This window comes from Chaetomium tenue (assembly GCF_020726465.1).
Source record: "Chaetomium tenue strain MPI-SDFR-AT-0079 chromosome Unknown F5144scaffold_4, whole genome shotgun sequence".
NCBI lineage: Eukaryota > Fungi > Ascomycota > Sordariomycetes > Sordariales > Chaetomiaceae > Chaetomium > Chaetomium tenue.
This window is the reverse complement of record NW_027117332.1, coordinates 2,742,726-2,769,902: the sequence shown is the minus strand read 5'-3', so window position 1 is coordinate 2,769,902 and position 27,177 is coordinate 2,742,726. Positions and strand designations below refer to the sequence as shown.

At 56.7% G+C, this 27,177-nt stretch overlaps 10 protein-coding genes across 10 annotated transcripts; 6 read left to right on the top strand and 4 right to left on the bottom strand.

Annotated features, from left to right (window-relative positions):
* Nucleotides 1–102: 102 nt before the first annotated feature.
* F5144DRAFT_573236 (ATP-dependent RNA helicase DHX8) lies at nt 103–3,976 on the bottom strand. The gene is made up of 4 exons (XM_066788952.1): nt 2,092–3,976; nt 1,780–2,040; nt 1,127–1,712; nt 103–1,071 (listed from the first exon to the last, which is right to left on the bottom strand). Exons 1-4 carry the CDS (start codon nt 3,891–3,893, stop codon nt 220–222), a joined length of 3,501 nt encoding a protein of 1,166 aa, XP_066643318.1. The 5' UTR covers nt 3,894–3,976; the 3' UTR covers nt 103–219.
* Nucleotides 3,977–4,353: 377 nt separating this feature from the next.
* F5144DRAFT_602926 (uncharacterized protein) lies at nt 4,354–5,081 on the top strand (the record flags this gene model as incomplete). The annotated part of the gene is made up of 3 exons (XM_066791246.1): nt 4,354–4,411; nt 4,521–4,588; nt 4,695–5,081. 3 exons carry the CDS (start codon nt 4,354–4,356, stop codon nt 5,079–5,081), a joined length of 513 nt encoding a protein of 170 aa, XP_066643317.1.
* A 337-nt stretch (nt 5,082–5,418) lies between these two features.
* Nucleotides 5,419–7,507, bottom strand: F5144DRAFT_244474 (Argonaute complex, subunit Arb1). The gene is made up of 3 exons (XM_066783384.1): nt 6,990–7,507; nt 6,550–6,934; nt 5,419–6,488 (listed from the first exon to the last, which is right to left on the bottom strand). Exons 1-3 carry the CDS (start codon nt 7,174–7,176, stop codon nt 5,648–5,650), a joined length of 1,413 nt encoding a protein of 470 aa, XP_066643316.1. The 5' UTR covers nt 7,177–7,507; the 3' UTR covers nt 5,419–5,647.
* A 1,003-nt stretch (nt 7,508–8,510) lies between these two features.
* On the top strand, nt 8,511–10,803 carry F5144DRAFT_512331 (inositol polyphosphate kinase-domain-containing protein). The gene is made up of 2 exons (XM_066786562.1): nt 8,511–9,012; nt 9,072–10,803. Exons 1-2 carry the CDS (start codon nt 8,945–8,947, stop codon nt 10,414–10,416), a joined length of 1,413 nt encoding a protein of 470 aa, XP_066643315.1. The 5' UTR covers nt 8,511–8,944; the 3' UTR covers nt 10,417–10,803.
* An 87-nt stretch (nt 10,804–10,890) lies between these two features.
* On the top strand, nt 10,891–12,871 carry F5144DRAFT_573228 (Pre-mRNA cleavage complex II protein Clp1-domain-containing protein). The gene is made up of 4 exons (XM_066788951.1): nt 10,891–11,039; nt 11,129–12,050; nt 12,102–12,368; nt 12,425–12,871. The coding sequence occupies exons 1-4, from the start codon at nt 11,004–11,006 to the stop codon at nt 12,691–12,693; spliced, it is 1,494 nt and encodes a 497-aa protein (XP_066643314.1). The 5' UTR covers nt 10,891–11,003; the 3' UTR covers nt 12,694–12,871.
* A 1,953-nt stretch (nt 12,872–14,824) lies between these two features.
* Nucleotides 14,825–16,850, top strand: F5144DRAFT_488692 (G protein-coupled glucose receptor regulating Gpa2-domain-containing protein; the record flags this gene model as incomplete). Its single annotated transcript, XM_066785676.1, has 3 exons — nt 14,825–14,985; nt 15,041–16,663; nt 16,721–16,850. The coding sequence occupies 3 exons, from the start codon at nt 14,825–14,827 to the stop codon at nt 16,848–16,850; spliced, it is 1,914 nt and encodes a 637-aa protein (XP_066643313.1).
* Nucleotides 16,851–17,114: 264 nt separating this feature from the next.
* On the bottom strand, nt 17,115–18,454 carry F5144DRAFT_573222 (class I glutamine amidotransferase-like protein). The gene is made up of 2 exons (XM_066788950.1): nt 17,681–18,454; nt 17,115–17,607 (listed from the first exon to the last, which is right to left on the bottom strand). The coding sequence occupies exons 1-2, from the start codon at nt 18,134–18,136 to the stop codon at nt 17,317–17,319; spliced, it is 747 nt and encodes a 248-aa protein (XP_066643312.1). The 5' UTR covers nt 18,137–18,454; the 3' UTR covers nt 17,115–17,316.
* Nucleotides 18,455–18,538: 84 nt separating this feature from the next.
* F5144DRAFT_649702 (uncharacterized protein) lies at nt 18,539–20,090 on the top strand. The gene is made up of 2 exons (XM_066792977.1): nt 18,539–18,772; nt 18,846–20,090. The coding sequence occupies exons 1-2, from the start codon at nt 18,655–18,657 to the stop codon at nt 20,003–20,005; spliced, it is 1,278 nt and encodes a 425-aa protein (XP_066643311.1). The 5' UTR covers nt 18,539–18,654; the 3' UTR covers nt 20,006–20,090.
* Nucleotides 20,091–20,647: 557 nt separating this feature from the next.
* On the bottom strand, nt 20,648–21,607 carry F5144DRAFT_548174 (uncharacterized protein; the record flags this gene model as incomplete). The annotated part of the gene is made up of 1 exon (XM_066787511.1): nt 20,648–21,607. One exon carries the CDS (start codon nt 21,605–21,607, stop codon nt 20,648–20,650), a length of 960 nt encoding a protein of 319 aa, XP_066643310.1.
* A 324-nt stretch (nt 21,608–21,931) lies between these two features.
* Nucleotides 21,932–26,815, top strand: F5144DRAFT_573218 (uncharacterized protein). Its single transcript, XM_066788949.1, has one exon. It carries the CDS (start codon nt 22,259–22,261, stop codon nt 26,525–26,527), a length of 4,269 nt encoding a protein of 1,422 aa, XP_066643309.1. The 5' UTR covers nt 21,932–22,258; the 3' UTR covers nt 26,528–26,815.
* Nucleotides 26,816–27,177: the final 362 nt, after the last annotated feature.

The following is a 27,177-nucleotide window of genomic DNA, read 5'->3' as shown; positions in this document are numbered from 1 at the left end:
ATTCCGAATGGCTTTCTTTTCGTTCCTCTCGTCGAAGGTTTCGGCGGCACTTACACTTGGAGTTCGACTTTTTTTGGGCAGAGGGTGCTTGGGACATATTTGGTGAAAGGGTATCACAGTTCTATTATTTTCCTCCAAAACCCACGCTCTTCGCTATGGAAATACACAAAGCTTCCAGCAAACGCTAGAGATATACCAATCGATATAGCCCTCGACAATTCAACCCCATGTCCCACCACCGCCACCAGACCGTCCCGCCCTGCGCTGGGCGCTCAACCGCCAGTCGTCCTCGGTGGCATACTTGTTATACAACGGCTGGATCCTCTCAGCCTGCTTCCTCTTGCTCAACCGATCCGTCGGCGCGACCTTGAAGAAGGTTGGCGCCTCATCCGCCAGCCATTTAGGCTCAATAGTGGTCGTGAAATGCATGTACTCGCGCGTCGTGAGGACGAGGGTATGGTAGACAACCCACTCGGCCTGCTTACCAAACAGTGCCGAGCTCGGGTGGAGGTAGACAGGAGTACCCTCAATAAGAGTCTTGTAGCCCTCTTGCGGGTCCTTGCGGGCCGTGTTGCGGAAAAAGCCCGAACAGAGGGACCGCCGGATTTTGTCTGTGTCGCGGCCACAGCTGATGATGGGATGCCTATGGCGTTCCATGATTTTAACGATTTGGTCACGGACCTCCTTAGCCCGGCGCATCGAGCGAGCTTGGATGAAGTTCTCGAAACACCACGTGTTGGCGTAGCCGTTGTTTTTCCAGGAGGTGTAGACGTTCAGTAGCGTAAGGTGATCGCCCGACGGGTCGTGGAACTTAGCCTTCTTCTGGTCCGCTTGCGCCTGCTTTTCCTTCGGTCGATAAAATACCTGGAGCAAGTTGAGCATCGACACGATGGTCACCATCTCGTCAGAGCAGCCCTTGTCGACCGAAGCAATGAGGACTTTGGAAAGCGTCGGCTCCATCGGGAAATCCGCCATCTTTCTCCCTTGGCGGGTAAGTAGCCCTTCGTCATCCAAGGCCCCCAATGCATATAACTCCTCGAGCGCCGTAAGCATGGTGTTGACAGGCGGTGGCTCGAAGAGAGTTAGTAACGGGAAGGTGATGGACTCGAGGGCTGGAGCGGCTTACATCCATAAAGTCGAAGCGAAGCAGGTCATTGATGCCCATGGCCTTCAACATAAGGATCGTCGTTGATAGATTCTGGCGCTGAATCTCGGGAATGGTCGTCGGTAACATTTCTGACTGGTATGCGGCCTCTGTGTACAAGCGGAAACACTTGCCGGGACCTGTCCGCCCGGCTCTGCCCGCTCGCTGATTCGCTTGTGCCTGGGAAACAGGGGTAACCACCAGGGAATCCATTCCCAGTTTCGGGTCGTAGGCATTCTGCTTCACGAAGCCGGGATCGATAACGTAATAGATGTAGTCAATGGTAATCGACGTCTCGGCAATGTTGGTGGCGATGACGACTTTACGGCTGCCGGGTGGCGCTGGTTCGAAGATCTTACTCTGCATCTCACTTGGAAGCGCCGAATAAACCGGGAGGATGATGAGCTCTGGAACACCTGCTCCTAGCGCCTTCATCCTCTCGTATAGAATCTCGCAGGCCGTGTCGATTTCTTCTTGCCCAGTCAAGAACAGGAGAATGTCGCCCATCGGTTCGCTTAAATGGATTTGCATCACCGTGGTCAACGCGGCATCAAGGTAATCCGATTCACTGCATTCATTCGTCAGTCATTTGTACGTCGATACCACAGCAAGGGGATCGTAGGGGCCGAACTTACGGCTCGCGTGAGTAAAGGATTTCAACCGGAAAGGTGCGTCCGGGGATGGTGAAGATGGGACACGAGTTAAAATACTCGCTGAACTTATCAGCATCTAGCGTGGCGCTTGTGACGATGATTTTGAGGTCGTCTCGTTTCTTGATGGTCTTCTTCAGCAACGCGAAGAGGACATCCGTCGCGATCGTCCGCTCGTGGGCTTCGTCAAGCATAATGACTGAATACCTTTTGAGGTCGGGGTCCATGAGGATTTCACGTTGCAACCTGGGTCGGGTTAGAAATGGAGCTGATAGCGCCGGAAGGGACTGCACTTACATTCCGTCCGTCATGTACTTGATTTTGGTTGCAGGACTGGTGACATCTTCGAATCTGATAGTGTAACCAACCTCCTGGCCTAGCTGGCACCCAACTTCTTCGGAAACACGCTTGGCAACCGAGACGGCAGCCACACGGCGAGGCTGTGTGCACCCGATCATGCCGTTGTTGGTGAACCCGGCTTCCGCAAGGTACTGTGTGAGCTGTGTGGTTTTGCCGGAGCCAGTTTCGCCGACCACGATCATGATCTGGTTCTCCCTGACAGCTTGGATAAGTTGCTGCCTGAAAGCATAAACGGGCAGGGACTCTCGTTGCTCCTTGATCGTCATGCTTGTTCGTTTTCCTAGGGACTGATCCTTGGCGATGGTCTTCCTCCATTCTGGTACGGCATCCGAGGTTGATTGTGCAGCCTGGGGCCGTTTCCGAAGATCGCTAGCGAATTGCCGAGTTTCGGGGTTGGCCATTGGGTCTTGCCATTGGGATGACAAGTCGACCTTGGTTTTCTCTTCCTGCGACTCGGTTTCCTGTTGCCGTAGTTCCTTTCTCTCCTTTGCCAGGTTAGCTCCGGCCATCGCGGCGCGGTTAAGCGACCCATCTGGCGCCTTGACTACCCGAATAGGTGACAGCTCGAGTGACTGCTTCGTCTGTCCAGCTAAGAATGGGGGTTCTTCGTCTCGGATCTCGATATCGATATCTTCCTCCAGCTCCAGCTGCCCATCTCCCCGGAGCGTCGCGTTGTAGTCCTCCTCCAGGTCGGGGTAGTCCGAGGCTTTGGCGATCCCAGCGGCAATCATCTGACGGATTTCCCACCTCTCCGGGGAGGTCATCCTCTTCTTCTGGCTTCTGGCTACTGCAGATGCCTGGAATGAACCGATCGCTCCGTTGCCTGTGACAGCGGGTGCTCTGCCACGGCCACCTAGAGCCTCCATGTTGGCGCCAGAGCCCAGCTTCATTTCTGGCGCGAGGTCCATGCCCGTCTGTTGATCAACATCCTTCATCGAAAGCCCTATCCTGTTGCCCTCGATCTTGACTACCTTGACCTTGACATCCTGCCCTCTGGAAACAACGTCGGAGGGATGGTCGACTCGTTGCCCGAATGCCGATATATGGACCAACCCATCCATTTTCCCCATGACGCCATGAAGGTTCACAAAGGCGCCAAAGTCCTTGATGCCTGTGACGTGGCCATCATAAACCTTGTTCAGTTGCGGTGACTCGTCCAACTCTTGGCGAGGTGGTCGGCGAAAGTCGTCGTCATCCTCGTAGCGGCCGTTTCTCCGTCGACCCGGTGCCGGCGATCGGGATCTTAACCTTGACCTCGACCGGTACCTCTCCTTACGTTTCCGTCTCGTGTCGCCCCGGGAGTCGTCAGGGGTGCGGCTGCGTTTTCGTGGACGTTCTTTGTCGGCCCTCTTCGGCTCCAGGCTCTCAAACAATGCTAGTGAATCGCCAATTAACTCCATATCCTTGTCAGGCATGGCGAGGCCTTTGAACGTCTTGGCCTGTTCCTCCGCCGACCGCGCCGGCTTTTCATCGATGCTAGACTTCGAACTATCCTGTTTCCCCTTGAATTTCGGATGCATGGTCTGGACGAGGCGGTCGATGCTCTGTACTAAACTCGGGGCGAACTCGACACCGGTCGCGTCGAGCTTCGCCTTGAATTCGTCAACGGTGGCGCATTTTAGGCGTTGCGCGATGATATACTCGGCAAGTGTTGGCTCATTGACACCGAGATGGTTTCGTAATTCGGAGGTGACTTTCGACACCAAGGAAAGCAATTCGAGAGATGCTATATCATCCATGATGTCGGTGAAGTGGTTAGGTGATTAAAGCATGTAGATGGGAAGGTGTGAGTAAAGCGGCCAAAGTGCCAATTGATCATTTGTTGATGGAAGATGTCCAAGCACGTCCAAGCAGCACGTGCAATGCAAGGCGAACAAATTCTGCCGCTGTTCTTCCGACCGCCTTCACAACGTGACACAGCGCCTCTGCTAACCCTAACCCGAAGTGCAATGCGGGGCATGGCCAAGTCCGCCAAGGCGCCAGAACCAGAGGGGAAAAGCGCTTTCCCACATTACGCAAGCCCCAGGCACCGCCACCCAATCTGATGATGAGCATGACTCCAAGAGACCCGTTCTTGCATCATTGCTCAACGACCCTCTTGAACCACCCATCAGCCAATTCCCCAAACCACGCTCTTTCACCTCGACGTCAACAATCGCGACTTGCTCTCGGTCAGTTTAGCGCAGTAACTCGGTCGCGATGTGTTCACAAGATATCTTCCTCGGCCTCCTAGCCGTACTCTTCCCACCGCTGGCCGGTTCGTCACCCCGCACCCCGCAACATGCAACAGGCAGCACGCAACATGCGACTGCCTTGTGATGGTTGTTCAGATCAAGAATCACAAACTAATAAGTCACCCAAAACAGTCTGGGTCAAGCGCGGCCTGTGCTCCGCCGACTCCATCATCAACATCCTCCTCCTCATCCTCGGCTACGTAGGTCTCCCTCCCTCATCCACCCATAACCCTAACAAGCCCCCCCTCCTCCTCCACCCTTCATCATCACCATCACCACCACTAACCTCCCCTCCCCTCACCCCAGATCCCCGGCCTCCTCCACGCCTGGTACATCATCGCCAAGTACCCCGACCCACCCTACGACTACGACTACGAGGGCGTCCCGCAGGACGCCGAGCACGGGCGCATCTACGTCTTCGTCAACGGCACGCACGGCGACGGCCGCGGCCGCGGACAGCAGGCACAGCAGGGCTACCAGCCGCAGCAGGCCGCTCACGCACAGCCGCCCAAGCCGCAGGGCCACATGGACTACGGCACCAGCAACTCTTCTGCGTCCCAGCAGCACCCCCAGCACCACCAGCCCCAGGAGCAGGGCACGACCGCCGAGGCCGGGCCGAGCGATGGCAGCGCGCCGCCGCCGAGCTACGCACAGGTTGTGGCGGGGGATCATAAGGTGCAGAACCATGATTAGATGACCGGGGGTGGGGCCGTTGGGGGCAGAGGAAACTACGATGTTGGGGGTTGAACTCTCTTTATGCTTCCCCATCGATGAACTTTCGCTGCTACATGGTGGATTGTATGCTTCAGGCCGGATGGGAATGTGTGCTGGTTGACTGCGCGTGGGAATAATTGGGCGTTGGGTTGGTAGGGTGTTGGGTTTGTAGGGTAGGATACTGTGTGTTTTCAAATCTTGGCTGGATGGGTGGGCGGGGTATGCGCCTTGGTGTTGACGAATCTTTTAGCTCGTTGTTGTTAGAATAAGGATCATATCAGCGCTGCTGTCTACATGAGAGTCTCTCAGTGCACTGGTCGCCACATATCTGCCTACTAACGGGAGGGAGCAAAACGCATCACTCATACTGCACAACGCACATGTGTACTGGCCAAGACCGGAGCTCTCAGATAAGCCATTTCCCTAGCTCTTTCTCTCTAGGTCTAGGGTATTTCCCGGTGCACCTCTCGAATCAGCCACCCCGTCAGCTAAGCAGCCATATGGCGATCCCCCAAGAACTCCAAAAACGCCAGTTACCCAACCCTTCAGTCATCCCGACCCCCCACGTCATCTCCCTCATCCTCGCGGTCGTGGACGCTCCGCGCAGGGCGGTCGTTCGGGACCGGCTCCTTGTACTGGAACATCAGCTCCTGCGGCAGGAATAGGTAGAAGCTGGGCCGGATCCCCCGGATGTACTGGATGAACTTGAGGCCGACGTTCAGCGTGCAGACGCCCATGGTCAGCTTCATGCCCACCACCAGGAGGCGGAGGATGCCCTCCTCCAGCACGAACTGGCACTTCTTGCCGGCGTCGGGCGGGCTGGTGGCCGCCGCGTTGTCCCAGCCCTCGCAGATGATGACCGAGCGGGCGGTGATGGTGCCGCAGGTCGGGATGTCGGGGAAGCTGGTGAGGTGCTGGTTGATGGCCTTGTACTTGGCGCGCGTGGCGTCGCTCGGGGGGTCGATGCTGAGGACCTCGAAGGTTTGCTCGGCCTTGTCGGTGACAGACCACTCGGGATCCGCTGGGAAGCGGTTGGGTCCCATCAGGATCGAGAGAGTGGCGGCCTGGCTGGCTCTGGCGTACTTGATATCAGGCACCGCCTGATCCGAAGAAGCGCTGAAATTCCAGGAGTCGTCGTCTTCTGGCTTCATATGCAGCACCCTGATGGAGGTGTTAAAATGACCCGGGAGCCGTCGTAGCAGCTCTGTGATAGCAGGCAACTCCTCCAGAGCCTTCAGGCAAATCTTTTGGGCCGCCCTGACATCGTCGGCATACTCAGGGCATACGTCGTGTCGATCAACATATTTGAGAAAGTTGAGGACCACATCAACCCCCATGAAGAATTGCTCGGTCTTAGCGCCTACCAACTGGGGGAGATGCTCGGACCTGAGTATGTTAGTAGCTGACTTTAAACAGAGAGTGTGTGCTTAGCGTGCGTAGGACTTACACAAATCCTGCGGCAACGCCAGTGAAGTCGACATCCCAGTGGTCGGGATAGTTCGGGTTGTAAAACCGGACGCTGCGGTTGCCATCTACGCCACGCTGAATCACGTCGTCGGCCGTCATTTCTCGGACAGCGCTTTTGGTCGAGTCTGCCAGGACATCATCGCCAATGTTCCGGGTGCCTTGAAACTGTCTCACGGTGGCGTCGATGCCACCGAGGACGAGGTATCTGGAAAACAGAAGTTCGCGCTCCGGACTCATGCGGCGGCGGGCACGGAACCGCTGAACGCATTCCTCGATGCGATCCACGAAGGGGCGATGCGGCGGGTAGATGACGTCCTTCTCTTCGCTGTGCTCGGCCACAGTCAACGGCGGGTCGCAATAAAATTCTAGACTTTGTAAGCGGCTACAAACAGCGGGTTCATAATCCGCCACAGAACTCACCTTCAAATCCGGTCCCGCGTTTCTTCGCTCCAGCGCTGCGTTTCTTCGGTTTCTTCTTGCCATCTTTGGGTTTGGCGTCCTGCACTCTCACGTTTTGCGTCTCGACGGTCTGCGAGTCGCCCTCAGCTGGCGCGCCCTTCTGTGCATCCTCCGCTGGAGCCGAACTGGGACCTGGAGTGGAAGACATCTCGTACGGCCTGTAAAGTAGAGATTATGAGGGCTAGATGGAGTTTGCTGCGCAACTGCGAAGTTTATTCCAAGTCTAGCGTGTTGCTGTTGGGTGAAATGGACCACGGGTTGCGAAATGAGGGAAATGGCAAAGTAGCGGGGAGAAAGCTTAGAAATCGGTCAAGATTGGTGAAGGCAGTTTGCATGGAAAGAAGTTTGCGCCGGGTTTGAAATGTGTTGTCAGGTTAATGGCAGATTTTCGGCTTTGAAAGCAAACAGAACAAAAGCTACCGATAGTAGTGGGCAGCGCGGGAAGGAGGCTCAGAGAGAGGACCTACCTCCAGGTGAAATGGACATCATCGATATTATTCTCGGGGAATAAAACTCGAGACGAAATACGTGACAATCATTGAAAGGCGAGGCAATTTTTCACCTACCCCGATAATGAGGAAAATTGATCGGTTGAAGCTGGCCGAAGACTAAAGCTAGACCTAGGAACCTTTACCCAACTTGGTTACCAAGGTCTCGCATGTTTCATACACGTAATAACGGTGTATTTTTGAGTCGATCATATGGGGCTTGACCCCATGCGATTTATGGCAGCTACTTCTAGCCAGGAGCGACTTGAAAAATAGGAGTGGTCACATGGAGATATGCGGACTTCGAACGAGCGAGTCACGGCCTACCACCACAATAAGAACGAAAGGGCATGTAGGGCGGTTATGGACTCATGATATTGGACAAGAAATCCACAAGTTCCGCACAAGAGTGAAGTGAATTTGGCACGAAGCCACAAAAGAAAGCCTCGAGGATACGACCTAGAACAGAACAAAGCCCCACTTGAGCGAACATTTCCAGTTGTACGCATGGGTGCTTGCCCAGTCTGATTCATGACTAGGCTCCTCAGTTTCGATTGGATCAACGAAATTAATAAAGATGTGTACGAGCAGACCTCCAAGGCTCGGTCGTTCCGAGGGCGGTGCCTAAACGTCGAGCAGTCGACTCGGAGTACGACATATCGGCAGTGTTGAAGGCAAGGTGCAGATGTAAAACGCTCAGGAATCGAAGGACGATGCACGGAGGAGGGGCTGCGGTGGCTGTGAGGTATGCGACATTCGCTGACAGAAAGTGATGGTGTTCTGCGACTGGTAATCAAAGGACATCAGCCCTCAAATCCACCTTGCGATTCAGCTGGGCCGCAGGGTCGGGAATCCGAGCAATTCTATGCAGGTCATGCTCAGCCCGATGGGATGAAGCGCTTATGTGGGTGACGACAGGTGGAGGCTTGTTCCTGAGAACCTTGCCAGCCCGCACGGCACTTCAGGTCTTGTTGAGAGGTTTTAATTGGCTAACCATGGACGAGCTCCCGAGCAGTTGGGTGCGAGCGGGACCATCCAAGCTTCGAACCCCCACCACGCATCTGCAGCAAAAGCGCACTTCGCCCCGCTGAGCTGTCGCGCCCCGCGAATTCCCAGCCAACACTCCTGAGCCTCGAAACTTCATGCCTCCCTCGTTAAACAACCTAAGACAAAATGATCTGGTTTCCTGACCCGCAAACACAGGGTGCCTTTATTTCACATTTCAGTTCATGATACCCCAGCACGAGCCAACTCAACATTTTCTGTACGCCCATGCAGATGCAACCGTCGCCTCCAGTTGTTGGCAGATCCTTCCCCCTCCCTCCTCCATAAGTACCCGACCACTCAACTGGCAGAATCTGCGCCCATTGCAAGACACCCTTCCTCGCAAGGTCCGTGTTAGCGTTGCGACAGTTTCGATAAAACATCATGGCGACTAGCAGAGAACTTCCGAAACATGCTGATCTTCAGCCTTACAACCATGCGGTTGCAGGGCAGTACGTGCGCACATAGTTGCCCCACCGTCGTCTCTGGTTTCTAACATCGTGATTGATAGTGATGGAACACTTTCCGACGTTGACGGCGAGCTTTTCATCAAGCCCTGCGTTCAGCAGGAGATAGACTTTTACGAAAAAACCTTCCAGGATCACCTTGAGTTTGCTTCGCTGATGCCTCTTTACTTCGGGACTCTCTCGCTTAACGATACGACCGATATCGAGTCCCTAAACGAGCAACTCCCTGTGGTCGCTGACCATATGAGCCGGGAATTAAAGGAAGAGGCGATCTCGAGGGCGAAGGCGGCTGCGGCCGAAGCAGCGGCCGAAGAAGCGGCCGAAGAAGCGGCCGAAGCAGCGGCCGAAGAAGCGGCCGAAGAAGCGGCCGAAGCAGCGGCCGAAGAAGCGGCCGAAGAAGCGGCCGAAGAAGCGGCCGAAGAAGCGGCGGAGCAAGGCGAAGAAATAATCGATATTTCGTGGAGGCCGAACAAAAACCGCAGGATCCCGACTAACAAGTCTGTCGTGCTCCAAAATAGCACGCACGGCTTCAAGAAGCCCAACATTCTTGACGCTAAGCTCGGCCGCCGACTATGGGCTGACGACGCGCCCATGGAGAAGCGGAAGAGGTTCGACGAGGTCACCAGGCAGACAACAACCGGGTCACACGGGTTTCGCATCGCAGGCATGCGCGTGTACAAAGGGACCGACGACCCGGAGGAGTTGGACGCGGACGATTTCCAAAACTACAGCAAGGACTATGGCAAGTTTGGCGTCAGCAAGGACAACGTCGCACAGCCGTTTGTCAACTTCATCTTCAACGAGAGGGCCGGGATCGACAAAGATCTGGGGAGAGCGGTCGCCCAGGCCTTCCTAGAGGAGCTAAAGCAGGTAGAGGAGGTCCTGGCCAACTCAGAAACCCGCATGTACTCAGCGAGCTTGCTGTTCACCTTTGAGGGAGATGGCGAGGCGCTCCGAGCCGCCATTGAAGAAAACAACGCCCTGGTTGAGAGGGTCAACGCTCTCAAGGAAGCGAAAATCCGCGTTGAAGAAAAGAAAGCCACCGTGGATGGGTGCAGCACCCTTGTGATGAAAGATCTCGAGCAAGACAAGGAATCACAGTCCAACGGGATAAGTTTTGTTCAGGAGAACAACTCCGGGATCGATGGGCAGATAATTTCTGGCGCCATCGAAGGAGACGTTAAAGTGGTGGAGTTGATGGGAGATGTCCTGACTGATGGCGAAGATGAGGACGATGACGACTATGAGTTGTCCAGTCAACCACGGATCTTCTCCTTGAAGCTTATCGACTTTGCCCATGCCAAGTGGGTTCCCGGAGAGGGCCCGGATGAGAACAGCCTGGTAGGGGTTCGGAACATCATCAAGGTTTTCGAAGAGCTGGCTCAATAAGGCAGAAACAGACGGACGGGGATTTGCAGTGGTATTTAGCATGGCGCTACGAGAAGGAAGAAAGATGGGTTGTGAGTTTTTGACGAAAGCGACAGGATAGAGGTGGCATTATTTTCATGAATACCCTAGTCTTTGCATTGAGTTTATTGTTTTAGTCTAATTATCTTGAACTGCCGCCCTTGAAGTGTGTCTGGCGAGGTCTTCCATACCTTGGGCGTTGGTTGACCTGTCATCCGATGCAGTCTCGGAGCGAAAAGAAAGCCATTCGGAAGCCCAAAATCTACTGCTCATTTACTCAGTTTTGTTTTACCTCTTACCATCGTCATGATTTCTTTTACTTGTTTCTCTTTTCTTGACTTTTTGCTCACCTTTCGAATTCGGTTTTTCTTTTTTGGCCGGATGGTTGTGTTCACATGCCAGGGAGCGATCTTCAATCCCCAAGTCAGTAAATTTCCCTTGGCAGCCCCACCCTTGCCTGCCGCAAACCACTTACCCACATCATCAATAGCGAAAGCTCGAAGCTGTTTGAGCTCGAGTTGCCAATTCCTACAACACCTACACACAGGACTGCTGATGAAGTAGCGACCATGTCAATCCCCGGCTTGGGTCAGATTGCTCCCCAGGTATGCCCCGTCCCACCATCCACCTTCCCCCACTCTCTCACCACCGTCAACTCAACTAACCTGCGCACCCCCCGTCCCCAAACAAACAGCAACCCACAACCTCCACAACCCGCACCATCACCCTCCGCCCCTTCTGGGAGTGGCGCTTCGAAGTCCCCCGCAGCAGCATCTCCACCACCAACCCCGCCATCACCGCCACCGGACTCGGCGGCGGCGCGGGCGGTGGTGGCGGCGCAACGGTGCGCCTGACCAGCGGCACCGCCGAGCGCGACGGCACCGAGCTCGCCCTCAACCGCACCTACACCTTCCCGCGCAACACCCAGTCCAAGCTGCTCACCTACACGGGCGCCACCCTCGAGGTCTCGGGCGCCTTCGTCGACTCCGTCACCCAGTACCCCGCCCCGGAGGCCTCGCCCCAGCTGCCGGTGCTCAATCTGCATTTTGCGCTGCAGGAGCTGCGCGCGGCGGCCGCGGCGGCGGGTGGGAGTAATCATAATCATAATAATAATACCAATGGTGGTGGTGGTGGCGGTGGCGGTGGGGCCCCCGGGCCGCGGGTGATGATCTGCGGGGAGAAGGACAGCGGCAAGACGACGGTGGCGCGGACGCTGGCGGCGCTGGCGACGCGGGCGGGCGGGCAGCCGCTGGTCGGGAGCGTCGACCCGCGCGAGGGGATGCTGGCGCTGCCCGGCACGGTCAGCGCGGCGGTGTTCGGCACGGTCATGGACGTCGAGGACCCCGCTGCCGGGTTCGGCGTCAGCGGCACCCCGAGCAGCGGGCCCAGCGCCGTGCCGGTCAAGCTGCCGATGGTGTACTACGTGGGGAGGGAGAGGGTGGATGAGGATGTGCCGCTGTGGAGGGACTTGGTGGGGAAGTTGGGGAGTGCGGCGAGGGACAAGTTTGCGGCGGATGAGGTGGTTAGGGAGGCGGGGTTGTTGCTGGATACGCCGGCGGCGAGCGTGGCTAAGGGGGATCTGGAGGTCTTGACGCATGTGGTGAATGAGTTTGCAGGTGGGTTATCAGAAGCTGAGCACACTGCGGGATTGCGGCTAACAGTGACAGTTAATATCGTGGTTGTTCTCGGCTCGGCTGACCTGCACGCTGAGTTACAGCGCCGCTTCGAGAACCAGCGGACGGTACATGGAGAACCCATCACGTTGATCCTGCTCGACAAGTCCGATGGTGTGGCAGAACGAGATAAAGACTTTATGAAGTTTACTCGCGAAGCTGCTATCAAGGAGTATTTTTTCGGCGACGCCAAGAGGACGCTGAGCCCGTTCACGCAGTCCGTCAGCTTTGACGATGTAGCCGTCTTCAGGACACCTGACGGTAGTGTTTTCTTTTCTCTTCACTACCATGGCCCTTCATGACTGACAATAAGCTAGCCTCAGGTTTCTACGACAACAAACCAGCCCTCGAGCGTGCCGAAGTCTCAGCAGAGATGTCCCATTGGACCCTCGCTGTCATGAACGCCTCAGTAAACGACCCGCCCGAGGTGATCCGTCAAGCACCAGTTATGGGATTTGTGGCCATCGCAGATGTGGACGAGGACAGGCGGCGACTCAAGGTCCTTTCCCCGGTCAGCGGCCGTTTAGGAAACCGGCCGATGGTATGGGGCAGATGGCCCGAGCCGTACATCAACTTGCTTGGATAGGAAAATGGGTTGGCATGGAGGGCGCATTGACTTGGTTGCATTTTGTGGTGCACCCCTGCAAGAATGGGATTTTGGGTTCGGGGCGACGGCGCGATGGGGATATGGTTTCGGGCATGCTGTTTTTGGTATTCGTCAAATGTACAATACAATACAAATGCAACTGAACCTTTGCCTGCCCCCTGTCTGATTTACCCTTTGCTTTTTGTGACCCCTCTTATTCGTCCTTTGCAGCTTGCTTTTCCCCACAACCCTCTGTTTTGTCACAAAAATAACTCCCTTTCCCATACGCAACGATTACTCGTACATTTCCACAGAAATTGCAGGGTTCTTCGGGTGGCTGGTTAACCGAGAAATTCCAACGTCAGGAAGCGACCGCATTGATGACTCGAGAACGGCTCGCTTAGTTATTGTGACGAGCCGTTTGCAACGGTGAGAAACGACTCGACAATTTCGGCCCGGTTGGGAGTTGATAGACCCATCCTGCCATCCTGAGCCATCCTCGAGCCATCCTCCGCCCCCCCACCCATCCTCGAGCCATCCTCCGCCCCCCCCACCCATCCTCGACCCATCATATTAGCAAATCCCAATCTGAGTTTCCAAATGTTCAAGGTTGTGGCAGATCTGGTCGCTTGGCTCAATCGGGCAAACAACCCCACTAACATCCCTGGTCCAACCGGCCCGGGTGCCACTGGCAATCCCAACTGCTGCAAGGAATCGGAGGACACGGGCCTCTTTCTCTCCCTCCCATCGGCAGCCGCGCAACATCCCGCATTTTCACCCACGACTCAGCGCGATCATGAATGATGCACGGTTAGAGTCTAGCCAATAGCGATGCAACTAGTCACAGAATTAGGCTTACGCCCGACGCCCCTCTGTGCGCCAAAACCGGTACCCGAAACCAGCGAGACAACGCACCCGGAAGCCCGGGATCGGGACAGCTGATGCACAAGGAGCGCGCACAAGATCGAATCGTCCCGTCCCCACTTGGAGAGCGAAGCGCTGGCCGCTGCGGGTGATCGACTTGGTGATTTGGAGATGCAGTCACCTGGGGTGCCCGCTCGAGTTACCCTGGTTTGTCTGGTCCTCTCACAACACCACACAGGTGACAACAGAGCGGGTCACAATGTTGTCTATCCAATGCCAGTAGCTGCGGCCAACCCTCCGTAGCCAAGTCGGTGACAAAATACGCAACTGGACAGGCTTACTGGGTTTATTCCTGCGCAGGCTGACGGTTCGCAACGGCCGCCTCATCAGTCGCCTGCATGTGGCGGTCTACCTCGGCCTTGATCCTGCGGACGGAATACCTCACAGCCGCAATCTCCCGCTCCTCTTTCACGGCACCTCGCTTGGCCCGAGGTGTGCTTTTTCACTCCATTGGTGCCTTTTTATGGGCAATCACCGCCAACCAGGGTTGTGACGTGGACGACAGCCCTCTCCGTGTCTCTTGCGGTTTCGCAACTGGGCGAAATGGACCAAATGGGCAAAATACAAAATTCCAAAATGCAAAAATGCAAAAATGTGCTGCGTTTGCTTCTCAAGCGCCCGACTTGGCTTGCTGCACATCCGGGACACCTCGCCTGATCATGCCGATCCTCCCCAGGACGGCCTAACCTTCCGGCTCGCCTGCCGAGGGTCTTGGATTACACCACAGCCCTGATTTCTTTTTTTATTCGTATGTCTTCCCGTGCTCTCGCCCCTGCTGGTTTTTGGTTTTTGTTGGTTCTGCCATCCATTCTAATGTCCTTTGCCTGCTCTCTTTGACCGTCCGTTTGTGTCCTGCACCTCGACGACCCACGGTTAATACACTCCGTCTTAACCCGCCGAAAGACCACTTTGATAGACGCTCCCTGCTCTCTTTCCCACGATCGACAAGAAAAACCACCGGCCGTCTGTCGGCACTCGTTCCTCGCCCTGTTCTTATGGGGTGTCTTTCCTCTCAAGACTCGACGGACAACTGTGACACTGCCGCCGTCATGCTCGGGCGTCTTGCGGATAACCCCTGGAACGATAGGCTAGGCTGGTAGTCTCACTATTTGGAGAAGAAACAACACAGACCGTCATGACGGTGCCGAGATGGACGTTCCCGGGGACGCCTCTCAACCACCTCTTCCATGGAACTGCAGCTTCTGAGATGTCGCCCCTCGTGGCTCGGCATCCTTCAGTCACCGGCAGCGACGAACACATCGTCCGCGTCATGCTGATTTTAACAGCCACTTTCGCGTCGATCAGTGTCTTGTCAACTCTGTTCGCCCTATACTGGTTCGTGAAGATGAAGCGGAGTTTCCGGCACGAGTAAGTACCAGTCCATCCTGGGAAAAGCCGGCCGCCCTTTGCTCACCATTGGCAGGTTAATCTTGCTCCTAATCCAAAGCGATTTCGCAAAGTCGATGGTCTTGGTAATATTCGCCATTGTGAGCTTTGTTGGGGGTACTATTCCTTCCGACTCAGCCTTTTGCCAGGCCAGCGGATTTGTCCTCGCTGTCGGCATCGAGTCTTCCGACATTGCCGTCTTGCTCATCGCCCTCCACTCTGCCATGTATATCTTCCGGCCAAGGGCAGGGCTCTACCCGTACCGCCGACGGGCTTACTTGGTCTTCTATTTGTACCCGACTCTGGCTGCGTGCCTAGCATTTATCGGCGGTAATGGGTACGAAAACATGGGACCCCATTGCTATCTGCGAACCGACAGGAGCTGGGCGCGGCTGTTGCTTAGCTGGATCCCACGATACATTATCTGCATCAGCATCGTCATCATTTACGTATCCATCTACCTGTATATCCGGAGAAGGATGGGGGACTACGGAAGGCGGTGCTCGGAAGCCATGCAGTCGCAAGCGCCCAGGCGATCAACGGTGGCGGCTTCGACACCACGTCTCCGGTACAATGGACTCCTTCCTTCCACGCCATGCTCGCGACGGAGCTCGGCAACCGACACCATATTGACGGCCAAAGACCAGCTCCGCCCGCCATCATCGATCGGCTCGCCCTGGCCCACGAGCGCAAGGACGAGTGTGGACGTACAGAGACCCCACAACTCTGTCAAGTGGAACTGGCCTGCATTTACACACACCCAGTCGGCCGAGGGCAGTCGGGTTTCAGGGGACGACACCAGCGACCCGACCTCACCCACATCCCCAACATTCCTCACTCCCCCGGCAGCGGCACACATACCCCGCCCAAGCCTAATGCCCTCGGCCGATATCAACATGGACATCAGCCACAACAACATCAACCACAACAACAACCGTAACAGCAACGGCCGCGTCTCCTTCCACCACCACCGACGCCAACCGACCCCCGAATCCGACGCCGACGCCGACGCCGACGCCGACGCCGACTCCTCCGACCTACCCGACTCCTCCCCCATCCTCAGCCCAACCCGCGGCAGCAGCGGCCGCACCAGCGGCGTTGGCACCTCCCCCTTCATAACGATCACCTCCCCCGACTCCTCCTCCACCACCCCCCCCACCCAACCCCGCTCCCACCAAAAAAAAACCCTCCGCCAACTCCGCCTCCTTTTCGCCTACCCCCTCGTCTACATCATCCTGTGGCTCTTCCCCTTCGTCGCGCACGTCCTCGGCTACGACGATTCCTCCTCCTCCACCACCCCACTTTCCCACCCGTCCCACTGGCTGCTGGTCGTCTCCATCCTCAGCCTGTGCGTGCAGGGCGCGGTGGACTGTCTGCTCTTCCTGCTGCGGGAGACGCCGTGGCGGTATGCGCGGGGGAGGGGGTTTTGGGTGGTATTGGGGAAGCGGTGGGCGTGGAGGACGGGGGGGAGCTGGTGGTGCTGGTGGTGGTGGTGGGGTGGGGGGAGTGGTGGGATGGGGGTGGGGTTGCACGGGGATGGGGTGGGCAGGACGAGGGAGGAGATGTTGGTTTATGGGCGGTTGGCGAGGGAGAGGAGGGAGGGGGAGGTGGCGGTGGAGAGGGTGAGGGGGAGGGAGAGGGGGGTTGCGATGGCGGCGGGGTGGGGGGGTTCTACTACTATTACTGGGGAGGGGGTTACTACTGCTGTCCCTGTGAGGAGGGAGTGGTGGGATGGGTGGGTGGAGAGGGAGGGGTGGAGTGATGATGATGATGTTGACGTTGATGATGTTGATGAGGAGGGTAGAGGTGGGGGAGAGGGGGGAGAGGCTCGACAGAGGATGGCTTGATGGGGTTTTGGGAGGTGGTGGTTTGGGTTATTCACAGGCATGCGGGCATATGCATTGGCGGTCTTCATGGTTTCGGAGTCGGTTGAGGCTTACACTATACCCTGGTTTGGTTTGCATTTGGGCGGGTTGTGGCTGATTAAGGTTGCATGACAGATGGCAAGGGGCGGTTCTCGGCGTTATGACATGGGGAGGGGCATTCAAAATGTCGTTCAGCAGTTTTGCGTAGTTACTTGGTACACATATTTTAGTGAAATGGCACGATTCCTTTTCTGGACAATTTGTGCGCGAGATGCAGGGACGGCGATCTTTCTTCACAGCTCGCAAAGGGGCTCGCGAACTCAACAGTCTGGGGACGCGTGAGCGATCATCGCGGGTGATTGTCAGACGATCATCGCCTTGGCGTGGTGGGCTTGTCACATTGTGTGGGCTGGCGGGCCAAGAATGGCATGGCTGCGTTCGTATTTTGTTATTGCTCTTGCAAGAACCCGAGGAAGACCTGCGCCATGAAAATGCCGTCGTGGTGGTCCCCGTTCCGTTCCTTGCCACTCCGGTACAAGTCGTCAGTAAACAGCCCTAACTCGTGCCGTAGCTCGAGGATCTCCCCCATGATGTCTTCGGTAAACTCCGGATGCCCCTGTACGGTGATCGCGCGCCCGGGGATGATGAAGCCGTGGTTCGGGCACTTGTCTGTCGACGCCAGTACTTCGGCGCCAGGTGGGACGCTAAACACCTGGTCGCGGTGCATTTGCTGGATATTCTGCCAGCAAATTAGCCTGGTCTCACAACCCTAGATGCCGCGATGTCACCATCACAGCTGAGCAACAACTTACCAAGGTCTCCCTCTCCTTCCCAAATACCTCCTTCCCCTTCTCAGTCAACCGCGTCTCAACCACGCTGAGCTCCCACCCCTGGTCACTCCGCGCGACCAGCGCACCCAGCGCCCGGCCAACGATCTGATGGCCGAAGCAGATGCCCACTACTTTTACCCGGTCGTGGAGCAGGGCCTTGCGCGCGAACTCGACGAGGGTGAGGATCCACTCGTCGTCTTCAAAAGCGTTGTGCTTGGAGCCCGAGATGAGGATGGCGTCGACATCGTCCAGGTTTGGGTAGGCCGTTGAGGGGTTATGAACCACGTCGTGGCCGGTGAGGATGAGTTCGGATTCGAGCGGCGCGGGGGCTACGGCGCGGGTGAACAAGTGCTTGAATACGCCGAAATAACCCCCGTAGCGCTCGTTGGCGGCCGGGACGGGGGTGTCGGCTTCGAGGATTGCGAGGCGGAGGGGCATGTTGATGATGTGGTGACTCTGTTGACTCTGACTCTGTTGAGCCTGTTGACTGTGCTGACTCTTGACTCTGTTTGGGGGTTAAATACAAGAGTCGGTGAAGGTGTTGTTAATTAATTAATGGGTTAAAAGATGATTTTTGATAAGGCTGATCCCGATGGATTGGTCCTGTGTTAAATTCCCCTGGTTCACTGTTTCAGCGAGTTGCCACTTAAAGTTGGGATGAGATGCAACTTCCAAAGTCGCCCAACTGGAACCTGAACCTGTCTCGGGTTGTCAGGCCGAGAATCGGATCCGAGAAGCCCGGCCCACAGTCTCCACTCGGCATGTGACGGAGTCAACGGTCAGCATCGGCTCCGGTCCGCACTGTGCCAAGACCCGTTGCGTTTGTTACACAATACAATACGCCAGCGGACCAAGCCGTGAGCAAAGACTGCATTCCCTGTGTACCTTTTACAATTGATTCATGTTGCAACCCACAACCCCAACCCCAACTTGAGCCCAGTTGATGATGGTTCATCATGTCGCCAACCCGGGCCTCACTCAAGGGCTTCTTAGCAACCGCCAAGAAGGCTCTTCTATCCCCTCCTAGCCAAAGACCGAATACTTTGACTTTTGTCGTTGGCAATGAGTCTGCAGGTAAGGAAACCTTCATTTAATAGTCATAGTCCATACAATTAGTCATTTAGTCAGTATATTAATTAACATCCAGACCTCGACTCGCTCTGCTCGGCCCTGCTCTTCGCCTACTTCCGCACGCACACCCCCAGCCAGAGGTTGCATATCCCACTCTCCAACCTCCAGCGAGCAGACCTTGCTCTCCGCCCGGAACTCCGCGCTGTCCTCCACCCCGCAGGGCTCAAGCCAGACGACCTCATCACGTTCTCTGATCTCCCGCGCGATGGCCTCAACCCGCAAGGCACCCAGTGGCTCCTTGTCGACCACAACGCCCTTACCGGAGACCTCGCCGCATCCTTTTCGAACCAGGTAGTCGGCTGTATCGACCACCATGCAGACGAGGGCGTCATCCCGCACCACACCACGCAGGACCAGCCGCGGGTCATTACCCCGTGCGGCAGCTGCATGAGCCTCATCCTCGACCACTGCAAGCCCATCTGGGACAGCCTCGCATCCACGGCCTGCGAAGACGGCACATCAGCGGCAGAATGCGATGCCCAGCTCGCGCACGTCGCCCTCGCCCCCATCCTCATCGACACCGTCAACCTCACCTCCAAAGACAAAACCACCAACCGCGACGTGCAAGCCGCGGAGCTAGCCGAATTCAAACTCACCCCTTTCCAGTCCCAATCCCAAACCCAACCCCCCCTACCCTCACTCTCCTCCTACAACCGCACCACCTACCACCACACCCTCACCACCCTCAAATCCGACCTCACCGCCCTCCCCTACCGCGACGTCCTCCGCAAAGACTACAAGCGCTTCACCGAAGGCCCCCTCGCCCTCGGCATGTCCACCATCCCGCAAAGCCTGCACACCACCATCACCCAAGCCGGCTCCGGCACCCGCTCGCGCGAGGCCTTCCTCTCCGCCCTGCGTGCCTGGGCGCGCGACGAGCAGGGGCTGGACGTGGCGGCGGTGATGACGGTGTCGACGTCGGCGGAGGGGGTGTTTACGAGGGAGTTGTTGGTGTGGGGGTGGGGGGAGAGGGGGGTGGAGGCGGTGAGGGGGTTTGGGGAGAGGTTTGGGAGGAAGCCGTTGGGGTTGGAGAGGTGGGAGGGGGGGATGTTGGATGAGAGGGGAGGGGAGGGGGAGGAGTGGAGGGTTTGTTGGCGGCAAGGGGGGGTGGAGTATAGTCGGAAGCAGGTGGCGCCGATGTTGAGGGAGGTGATGAGGGAGGTGGCGAGGTTGTGATGTGATGGGTGGGCGGAGGGGGTTGGTTTACTGGTAGTTGGTATTTTGGGGCGTGCTGGAGACTTGAGATGGGTGGTTGGGAATTGATTCAACACGGTCGGGTATTTTTTTTTACTTCAGCCTATCCTAAACGCTATGGCAAAAACGTCTCTGGGTAGAGTATACATTATTTTACATGGGTGTTACATTCCCGCCGCATTCATGGCCTCTCTCTTCCTGCGTTGGCGCGTTGGTGCGTTGTGACATTGGGCTGGGGGAAGGGCCGTGTCTCGCGTTACGATGATGAACTGAGCACATCGACGCATTGCAGGAAGCCGAATCCGCCACTCCTTTTCCCAGATTTCCCATTTGGTTGGCGCAGTGTGTGATCCAACCGGAGGGTTCTTGACGGGAAGCCTTTGAGCCGACTGGGATATGTTGACCCCTAACACTGCGTCGGGATTCCAGCCACGGACCAACAACTGCCGCTAGCCATGGCAGCCGTGGTGGGCCAGCGACTTGCCAGAGAACCACCGCCCCAATGGTTCCGAGGCTGCATGAGTTGTGTCCGGAATCAAGACAGCCGCCATTGTTTGGCTTTGAACGGCGCTGATCGTAGGGTGGGGGGCATACAGCGCCCCTATAGAGCCAACGCTCTTCCACCTAGGTTGTTGCCCTCAACGGGGTAGTTCTCCGAGCACCGAGGGCCGGCAATCCCTGTGCTTTCTCCAGGCTCCTCTGCAGCATACCACCCCATAACCCCTCCAAATCCAAGTCCCTTCTCCTCGACTCGGTGAGCATCTGAATGACGATGGTGGTGCCCGTCTGTGGCACACCAAAACCCGTCGACCTGCCTTCCTCATCGAACATCTCAACTTCCTGGGTTGACCCCCCCACAACTCCGAGGTTGACGCAGACCCACCCCGTGCTGATACCATCATCACCGCCGCGCATAACTCCAGAGTTCCCAAGCAGCTTCGCCTTGCGCGCAAGGCGCCTGAGTTTGACCTTCAGCTCGTTCCGCCCAAGGAGGCCATCGGCCACGGCCACGACGCCACGGCCGCGTAGCCACCGGACGGTGCGATCTGCCGAAACGTGAAGATGGCGTTCGCTGCGGGATGTCCCAAAGAGCATCATCAGGTTCGGGCCCAATGCCGGAGGGGGGTCCATCTCCCGCAGATCGAGCAGCGCCAAGTCGTCCAAGCCCAGCTCATCCGCCACGAACTTGAGTAGCGGTTCCATAAGTTTGGGCGAGTCGTCGGGGATCTCGGGCAACGGCGAAGGTTCGTGGACGAGAGTCGGGTGTCTCGGGGGCTCGACCTGCAAATACCATGGTACTTCGGAGCCATCCGACTCTGAAGATGCTTCGGCGTTTGGCTTTTGCTCGTCGTTGCTCTGTTCCTCCTCAGCTATTGGCTCCGTGATCGAGGGACTGCCTAGGCGACGTGGTGTAGGCCAGAAGGTTGAGAACGCCGTGGCAGCTGTTGGAGCGAGGAATTGGCTTCTGGGTGTCGCCACTGATACGCGGGCATGGGGTACTGCAAAGTTGCTGATGAACGGACGCAGGGCTGAGATACTGCAGGCCGGACAGCGAGCAACCCGGAGGATAGTGGCGGGTGTCATTGCTGGGGTTAACATGGTGCGTGGTCCGTCAGTGTTGATGAGATTGAGAAACAGGACCAAAAATGTGCGGCAACAGATCGAATATAATTTTCGAAGCCTGTGTAAACTTTGGAGCCAAAGCTCGAAGCCAGAAAGGTGCTTCGGTTGTCGATTGGTGCTCGCTGCTGTCGAGATGATCCCGTGCGAACCCCACCAAAGCTGGTGGGTATTTGATTGCATCCGCCAATCAAACGCGCCTCTCACGGTTTTTTTTTTCTCGAGCGAGCCAGGGACCACGCGAGAAGACTGGCTCGCCCCGATAAGATTGCCATGCAGGTGGGAGGCCAATTTTTGAACTTCCCGAGCCATCCCATCCAGTGTCTCGAGTTTTGCTGTCTCGTGAACTGAATCTTGAATTAAATGCGCTGTCCTCTATCCTCGAGAGAGTTGACAGCAGCCTTCTTTTTGTTCTTGTGATAGGGCCACCGACTCTCCTTTTTCTTTTATATTCCCACCGTTATTCAGTTTAATGCATTAGTTATCGCCGAGCTTTCGACAGATATTTTCTTTCTGTTGAAGCCTGCCCTCTCCCTCCCCCACAACTTTTCCCCCCAAGAACGGCAAAGCAGCGTAACGACACGACTGCGGCGCACGCCCCCCCGTTGCTTCAAGATGCTCGTCCGTTCGGGCGCCGCACGACAACCCCTCCCTATACGCCGTCTCCTCTCGTCTGCCACCCCCCTCCGAAACGGCTCGAGATGCTCGCTCTCCAACCCGCTCCCTTCTCTGGTTGGGAACCGGCGGCCACTCACAACTGAACCCGACTCACGGCCTTGGAAGAAGAAGTCCTATCGTGCCCTGGTCGGCTTCGAGCGCAACTTGGCCACTGCCCTCGACGAGCATCGCTTCAGTGACGATGTACCGTTCGAAGGTCTACCACCTAGCTTGGCCGCCCAATACCAGCCGCGAAAGCCACAGATAGCACCTTACCTACTGAGGCCGTACAACGTGAATTCTCCGTTAATCGTCGGCGAGCCGAAACCATACCCACCAAGGCAAAGGCTCAACCCCCATGGCATTCCAGGCGACCTCGACGAGATGCTCTCGGTGTTTGAAGCTTGTGTGCAGGTCGGCAGACTGGACCGTGCCGCTCTAGTCTTGCAACGATTCGGAAGGATGAATATTCTGGAAGCCGGGCAGGCAATTGAGCTACACAACCAGTACTTGCAGGGTCGCGTTTCGGAGCTCATGGCAGAGCCACGCGCGGACAAGGCCGACGAAGTCCATAAGTGGTTCGAGCTTCACATTCGGGCTGCCCGCCTACCGTTCACGCCCCTCACCATTGCATACATGCTCAAGACAACCCTCCTCACCCCCGCAGACAGTACACAGGCGGGTCGGATCGACCGCTACATGAGCATGATGCCCGAGCAGAACGCCGGGGAGCCACTGGACCTGGGGAACGTTCTCAGCGACGAAGATTTGTCCACTATCGCCGAGATATGCCCTTCCTACTATGTCCCCGACGACATTGCTGCTGCCGCGGATGCTGAGGCCCTCGTCGAAGACGAGGAGGGTGGGTCGGCGGGCCCGGGGACTCTGGACGCGACGAAAAACACGTCAACCGGCGCGCCGGAAGTCTTGGGCACACCGCAAAAGGGCATGGGGCTTAAATCTCTAAAGTCGGCGCTTTCCATGTTGTCTGAGCTTCCACCTGGGCTAGACATTGGTTCTCTTCCCATCGCACAACGACGCGAGGTCCAAGCTAGACTTGAGAAAGATTGCGTGGATGCTGCCGTTGCGAGGTGGCGGGAGGAAAACGAAGCACTTATGGGCATGGGTCTAAACACACAGCTCTCGACGCCCACTCTTAACTCGAAGTTGTACGACTGGCACCAAGCTTTGGAGGCCAGGTTTGCCGAGGAGCAAGCCAAGGTTGAGGCGTCCGAATCGGCGACCAAGAAGTCGAAGGAGGATATGGATCGTTGCGTATATGGGCCCCACTTGCTACAGTCCCCCGCAAAACGCCTCGCTGCTGTCACGATTCTCAGCGCACTCAGCAGTCTGGCCATGCACGGTGCGGACAAGGGCATTCCGGTCTCCAACATGGTACAGCAACTTGCTAAGATTGCCGAGGAGGATATCCGCGCCCAGAACCAGGCTAAACACGCTCCCAACGCCAAATCGAAACCGCGCCGGCAACAAAGTGCCCGGCAGTTGATCCGGCTCTACGACTCCACCCCCGGCGGACCTGCGGCTGCGCCCGACGCCGAAACCGCAGCCGTGCCCGAAGCCGAGCCTGCGGCCGCGGCCGAAGCCGAACCTGCAGGCGAGCCTGAGAACATGCTGTCAGCCCCCCCTGCTGTCGCAGAAAATAGTTTCGCTTATAGGAAGGAATCTTTGGAAGCGCGGTGGCCGATGCTGATCAAGGCAAAGGTTGGCGCCGTTCTTCTCGCCGCTCTGATGGACACAGCAAGGATCGTCGTTCAACGGCAGCACCCAGAAACAAAGGAAAAGTTGAGCCAAACCCAACCAGCCTTCACCCACGCCGTGCAGCTCAAGAAGGGACGGAAAATAGGTGTGATCCAGCCCAACCGCGAATTGATAGAGCTCATGAAGCGGGAGCCTCGGGGCGAAGCATTGGCCCGGCATCTGCCCATGGTTGTTGAACCCGTTCCATGGTCCAAGTTCGATAAGGGCGGTTTCATCTCAGCGCCAAACCCTCTCGTCCGGCTAAAAAACCATGAGAAAGACCAACGCATTTACGCTGAGGCGGCCATCGAGCGTGGGGACATGGAACAGATGATGAAGGGCTTGGATGTGCTCGGGAAAACTGCTTGGAAAATCAACCGCCCCGTCTTCGATGTGATGCTAGAGGCATGGAACACCGGCGAGGAGTTTGCCAACCTGCCCGCGCTGGATCCCAAAATTCCCATCCCCGCCGAGCCGGACTCGACCGACGATCCGATGAAGAAGCGAGTGTGGCTGAGGTCGGTTAAAGCCGCCGAGAACGAGAAATCTGGCTTGCACTCTGTCCGATGTTTCATGAACTTCCAGTTAGAGATCGCCAGAGCCTTCCGGGATCAGACTTTCTATTTCCCTCACAACATCGACTTCCGCGGGCGCGCTTATCCGATGCCGACGTATCTGAACCACATGGGTGCGGACCACATGCGTGGGATGCTGCTCTTCGCCAAGGGTAAACCACTGGGTGAGAAGGGGCTGGCTTGGCTCAAGGTCCAGCTTTCCAACGTGTACGGATTCGACAAGGCCAGCCTGCAAGAGCGCGAGGACTTTGCCACCAATAACCTGGAAAACATCTTCGACTCGGCCGACAACCCGCTCACGGGGAAGCGGTGGTGGCTCGAAGCCGAAGACCCCTGGCAATGCCTCGGCGCATGCTTTGAATTGAAGGCAGCCTTGTCATCCCCAGATCCCACCGCTTACGTCTCACACCTACCCGTTCATCAGGATGGCACCTGCAACGGCCTGCAGCATTATGCCGCGCTCGGCGGTGATACCTGGGGTGCGCAGCAGGTTAATCTCCTGCCAGGAGAACGCCCTGCCGACGTCTACGCGGCCGTCGCCGAGTTGGTACAGAAAGAGGTGAAGGAGGAGCTTGCGAACGGCAACGAGTTTGCCAAGGCCGTAGACGGCAAAATCAACAGAAAGGTGGTCAAGCAGACGGTCATGACGAATGTCTATGGTGTCACGTTTGTTGGTGCTAAGAAGCAGGTGCAAAAGCAACTGGACTCGATCTATCCCAACATCGAGCATGAGACGGGCATAAGCTCGACCGTGCTCGCGTCGTATCTCGCCGCCAAGGTGTTTACGGCCTTGTCGACCATGTTCAGTGGCGCCCACGACATCCAAAACTGGCTAGGTGAAATCGGTGGCCGCGTGTGCCGTGCCTTGACACCGGAACAGATCGACCGGCTGGCGGGGGGGTCGACCGAAGAAGGCAAACCCAAGAAGGCATCCAAGTCCAAGGCGGACATAGAGGACGAGATGAACGGCTACTTCCGTAACACACTCGTCTGGACGACGCCCTTGCGGATGCCCGTGGTTCAGCCGTATAGGAAGAGCGGAACTCGGATGATCTCGACGTGTCTACAAGACCTGATCCTGACCAACCTGGACCGGGATGATCCGGTGAACCGGCGGAAGCAGCTTCAAGCATTCCCTCCCAACTTTATCCACTCGCTCGACGCCAGCCACATGATGCTGTCGGCCCTCGAGTGCAATGCCATCGGGCTTACCTTTGCCGCCGTGCACGACTCGTTTTGGACACATGCGGCCGACGTGGATGACATGAACGCCGTCATCCGTGATTCCTTCATCCGTATCCACCAAGAGGACGTCATTGGCCGTCTCAAGGCAGAATTCGAGGCGAGATACCGCGGGGCGCTCTACCGGGCCAAGGTCGACTCCAAGACGGAAGTCGGGATGATGATTCTCAAGTACCGAAAAAGTAACCGCATGGACGTCAAGGAAGAACTCTTGCTGGAGAGGCGGCGCCAACTCCTTCTGCACTCCATGGACCCGGAGGAGGTGAGGCAGGGTCAGGAGATGGTCACGGCCGCTAGCATTTTCGAGTCCATGGCGACGCCGGACATGATTGTGAACGAAGTGGACCCCCAGGAGTTGCACGAGGATGCGGACGGGGATGTGGACGGGCATGCCGCCGCCGACGAAGGCCCAGCTGAGGACAAGAACCGCAAGGCGAGAAAGAACTATGCGACGCAGCTAAAGGAGCTTTCGGGCACCAACTACTTCGAGATGGAGATGGACAAGGCGAATCGAGCGAGGATAGCAAAAGCGAAGTTGTCGCCGCAAAACTCGCAGGTCGCCGTCTGGCTGCCGCTCACCTTCCCCAAGATCCCCCAGAAGGGCGACTTCGATGTGGCGCAACTCAAGGGGAGCAAGTACTTCTTCTCTTGAGCGAGCCGTACGGGTCAACGGCGGAGTGGGGCATTTTCTGTTGTACCATCAAGAGTGCATTGCATTTGTCTCTGGTTGCTTTTGTGGCGTTTTCTGACGAGGTATTTTACGAAGGTGGCATGGTTGGCGCGGCGTTTGCGATAAGAGGGGGTTGTTTGAGATGCATGTGTATGTACGTTAACGTCAAAAGAGGTGTTGATGCTAAGATGCGAATATCTGCTGCTCCTTGAGGGTGTTGTATAGTATAAGGGGGCAATGTATTCGAAACTTAATTAAAGATCTCCGTCTACCTTTTTGACCTTCCCATACCTTGTTGAGCACCTTTTCTCTCGAGGACGTCGGTTCCTCCGCGATTACCACACCCCCTTGCCGAGCCTGTTGACTGGCATGCATGCCGAGTCTTGACCCTTCTGCAAGGCACGGAAGCGGGTATTGGCAGTTCGAATTCAGCCATTCTGGTAATGACGCTAATCTGGATATAGTACCAAATACTACATCGGCGAGCCAAAGTCCATGACAGCCAAGGGTAATCAGATGTTGAGACTCGGGATAAAAGGCCGGTTCTGATGCTTTACCGGGTTCCTGGTCGGTTGATACTATTTTTGTTCTCAAAGGATATTGCTCAACGACTCTACGCTCTCGGATCGACA

Coding starts and splice junctions, on each gene's coding strand:
- F5144DRAFT_573236 (XM_066788952.1), bottom strand. CDS start 3,893: ATGGATGATATAGCATCTCTCGAATTGCTTTCCTTGGTGTCGAAAGTC. Junction 2,041..2,091: donor AAGTACATGACGGACGGAAT/GTAAGTGCAGTC, acceptor AACCCGACCCAG/GTTGCAACGTGAAATCCTCA. Junction 1,072..1,126: donor TTCGCTTCGACTTTATGGAT/GTAAGCCGCTCC, acceptor ACTCTCTTCGAG/CCACCGCCTGTCAACACCAT.
- F5144DRAFT_244474 (XM_066783384.1), bottom strand. CDS start 7,176: ATGTCTTCCACTCCAGGTCCCAGTTCGGCTCCAGCGGAGGATGCACAG. Junction 6,935..6,989: donor ACGCGGGACCGGATTTGAAG/GTGAGTTCTGTG, acceptor TACAAAGTCTAG/AATTTTATTGCGACCCGCCG. Junction 6,489..6,549: donor GGCGTTGCCGCAGGATTTGT/GTAAGTCCTACG, acceptor TAACATACTCAG/GTCCGAGCATCTCCCCCAGT.
- F5144DRAFT_512331 (XM_066786562.1), top strand. CDS start 8,945: ATGGCGACTAGCAGAGAACTTCCGAAACATGCTGATCTTCAGCCTTAC. Junction 9,013..9,071: donor AACCATGCGGTTGCAGGGCA/GTACGTGCGCAC, acceptor CGTGATTGATAG/TGATGGAACACTTTCCGACG.
- F5144DRAFT_573228 (XM_066788951.1), top strand. CDS start 11,004: ATGTCAATCCCCGGCTTGGGTCAGATTGCTCCCCAG. Junction 11,040..11,128: donor TGGGTCAGATTGCTCCCCAG/GTATGCCCCGTC, acceptor CCAAACAAACAG/CAACCCACAACCTCCACAAC. Junction 12,369..12,424: donor CGTCTTCAGGACACCTGACG/GTAGTGTTTTCT, acceptor ACAATAAGCTAG/CCTCAGGTTTCTACGACAAC.
- F5144DRAFT_573222 (XM_066788950.1), bottom strand. CDS start 18,136: ATGCCCCTCCGCCTCGCAATCCTCGAAGCCGACACCCCCGTCCCGGCC. Junction 17,608..17,680: donor GGAAGGAGAGGGAGACCTTG/GTAAGTTGTTGC, acceptor ATTTGCTGGCAG/AATATCCAGCAAATGCACCG.
- F5144DRAFT_649702 (XM_066792977.1), top strand. CDS start 18,655: ATGTCGCCAACCCGGGCCTCACTCAAGGGCTTCTTAGCAACCGCCAAG. Junction 18,773..18,845: donor CGTTGGCAATGAGTCTGCAG/GTAAGGAAACCT, acceptor ATTAACATCCAG/ACCTCGACTCGCTCTGCTCG.
- F5144DRAFT_573218 (XM_066788949.1), top strand. CDS start 22,259: ATGCTCGTCCGTTCGGGCGCCGCACGACAACCCCTCCCTATACGCCGT.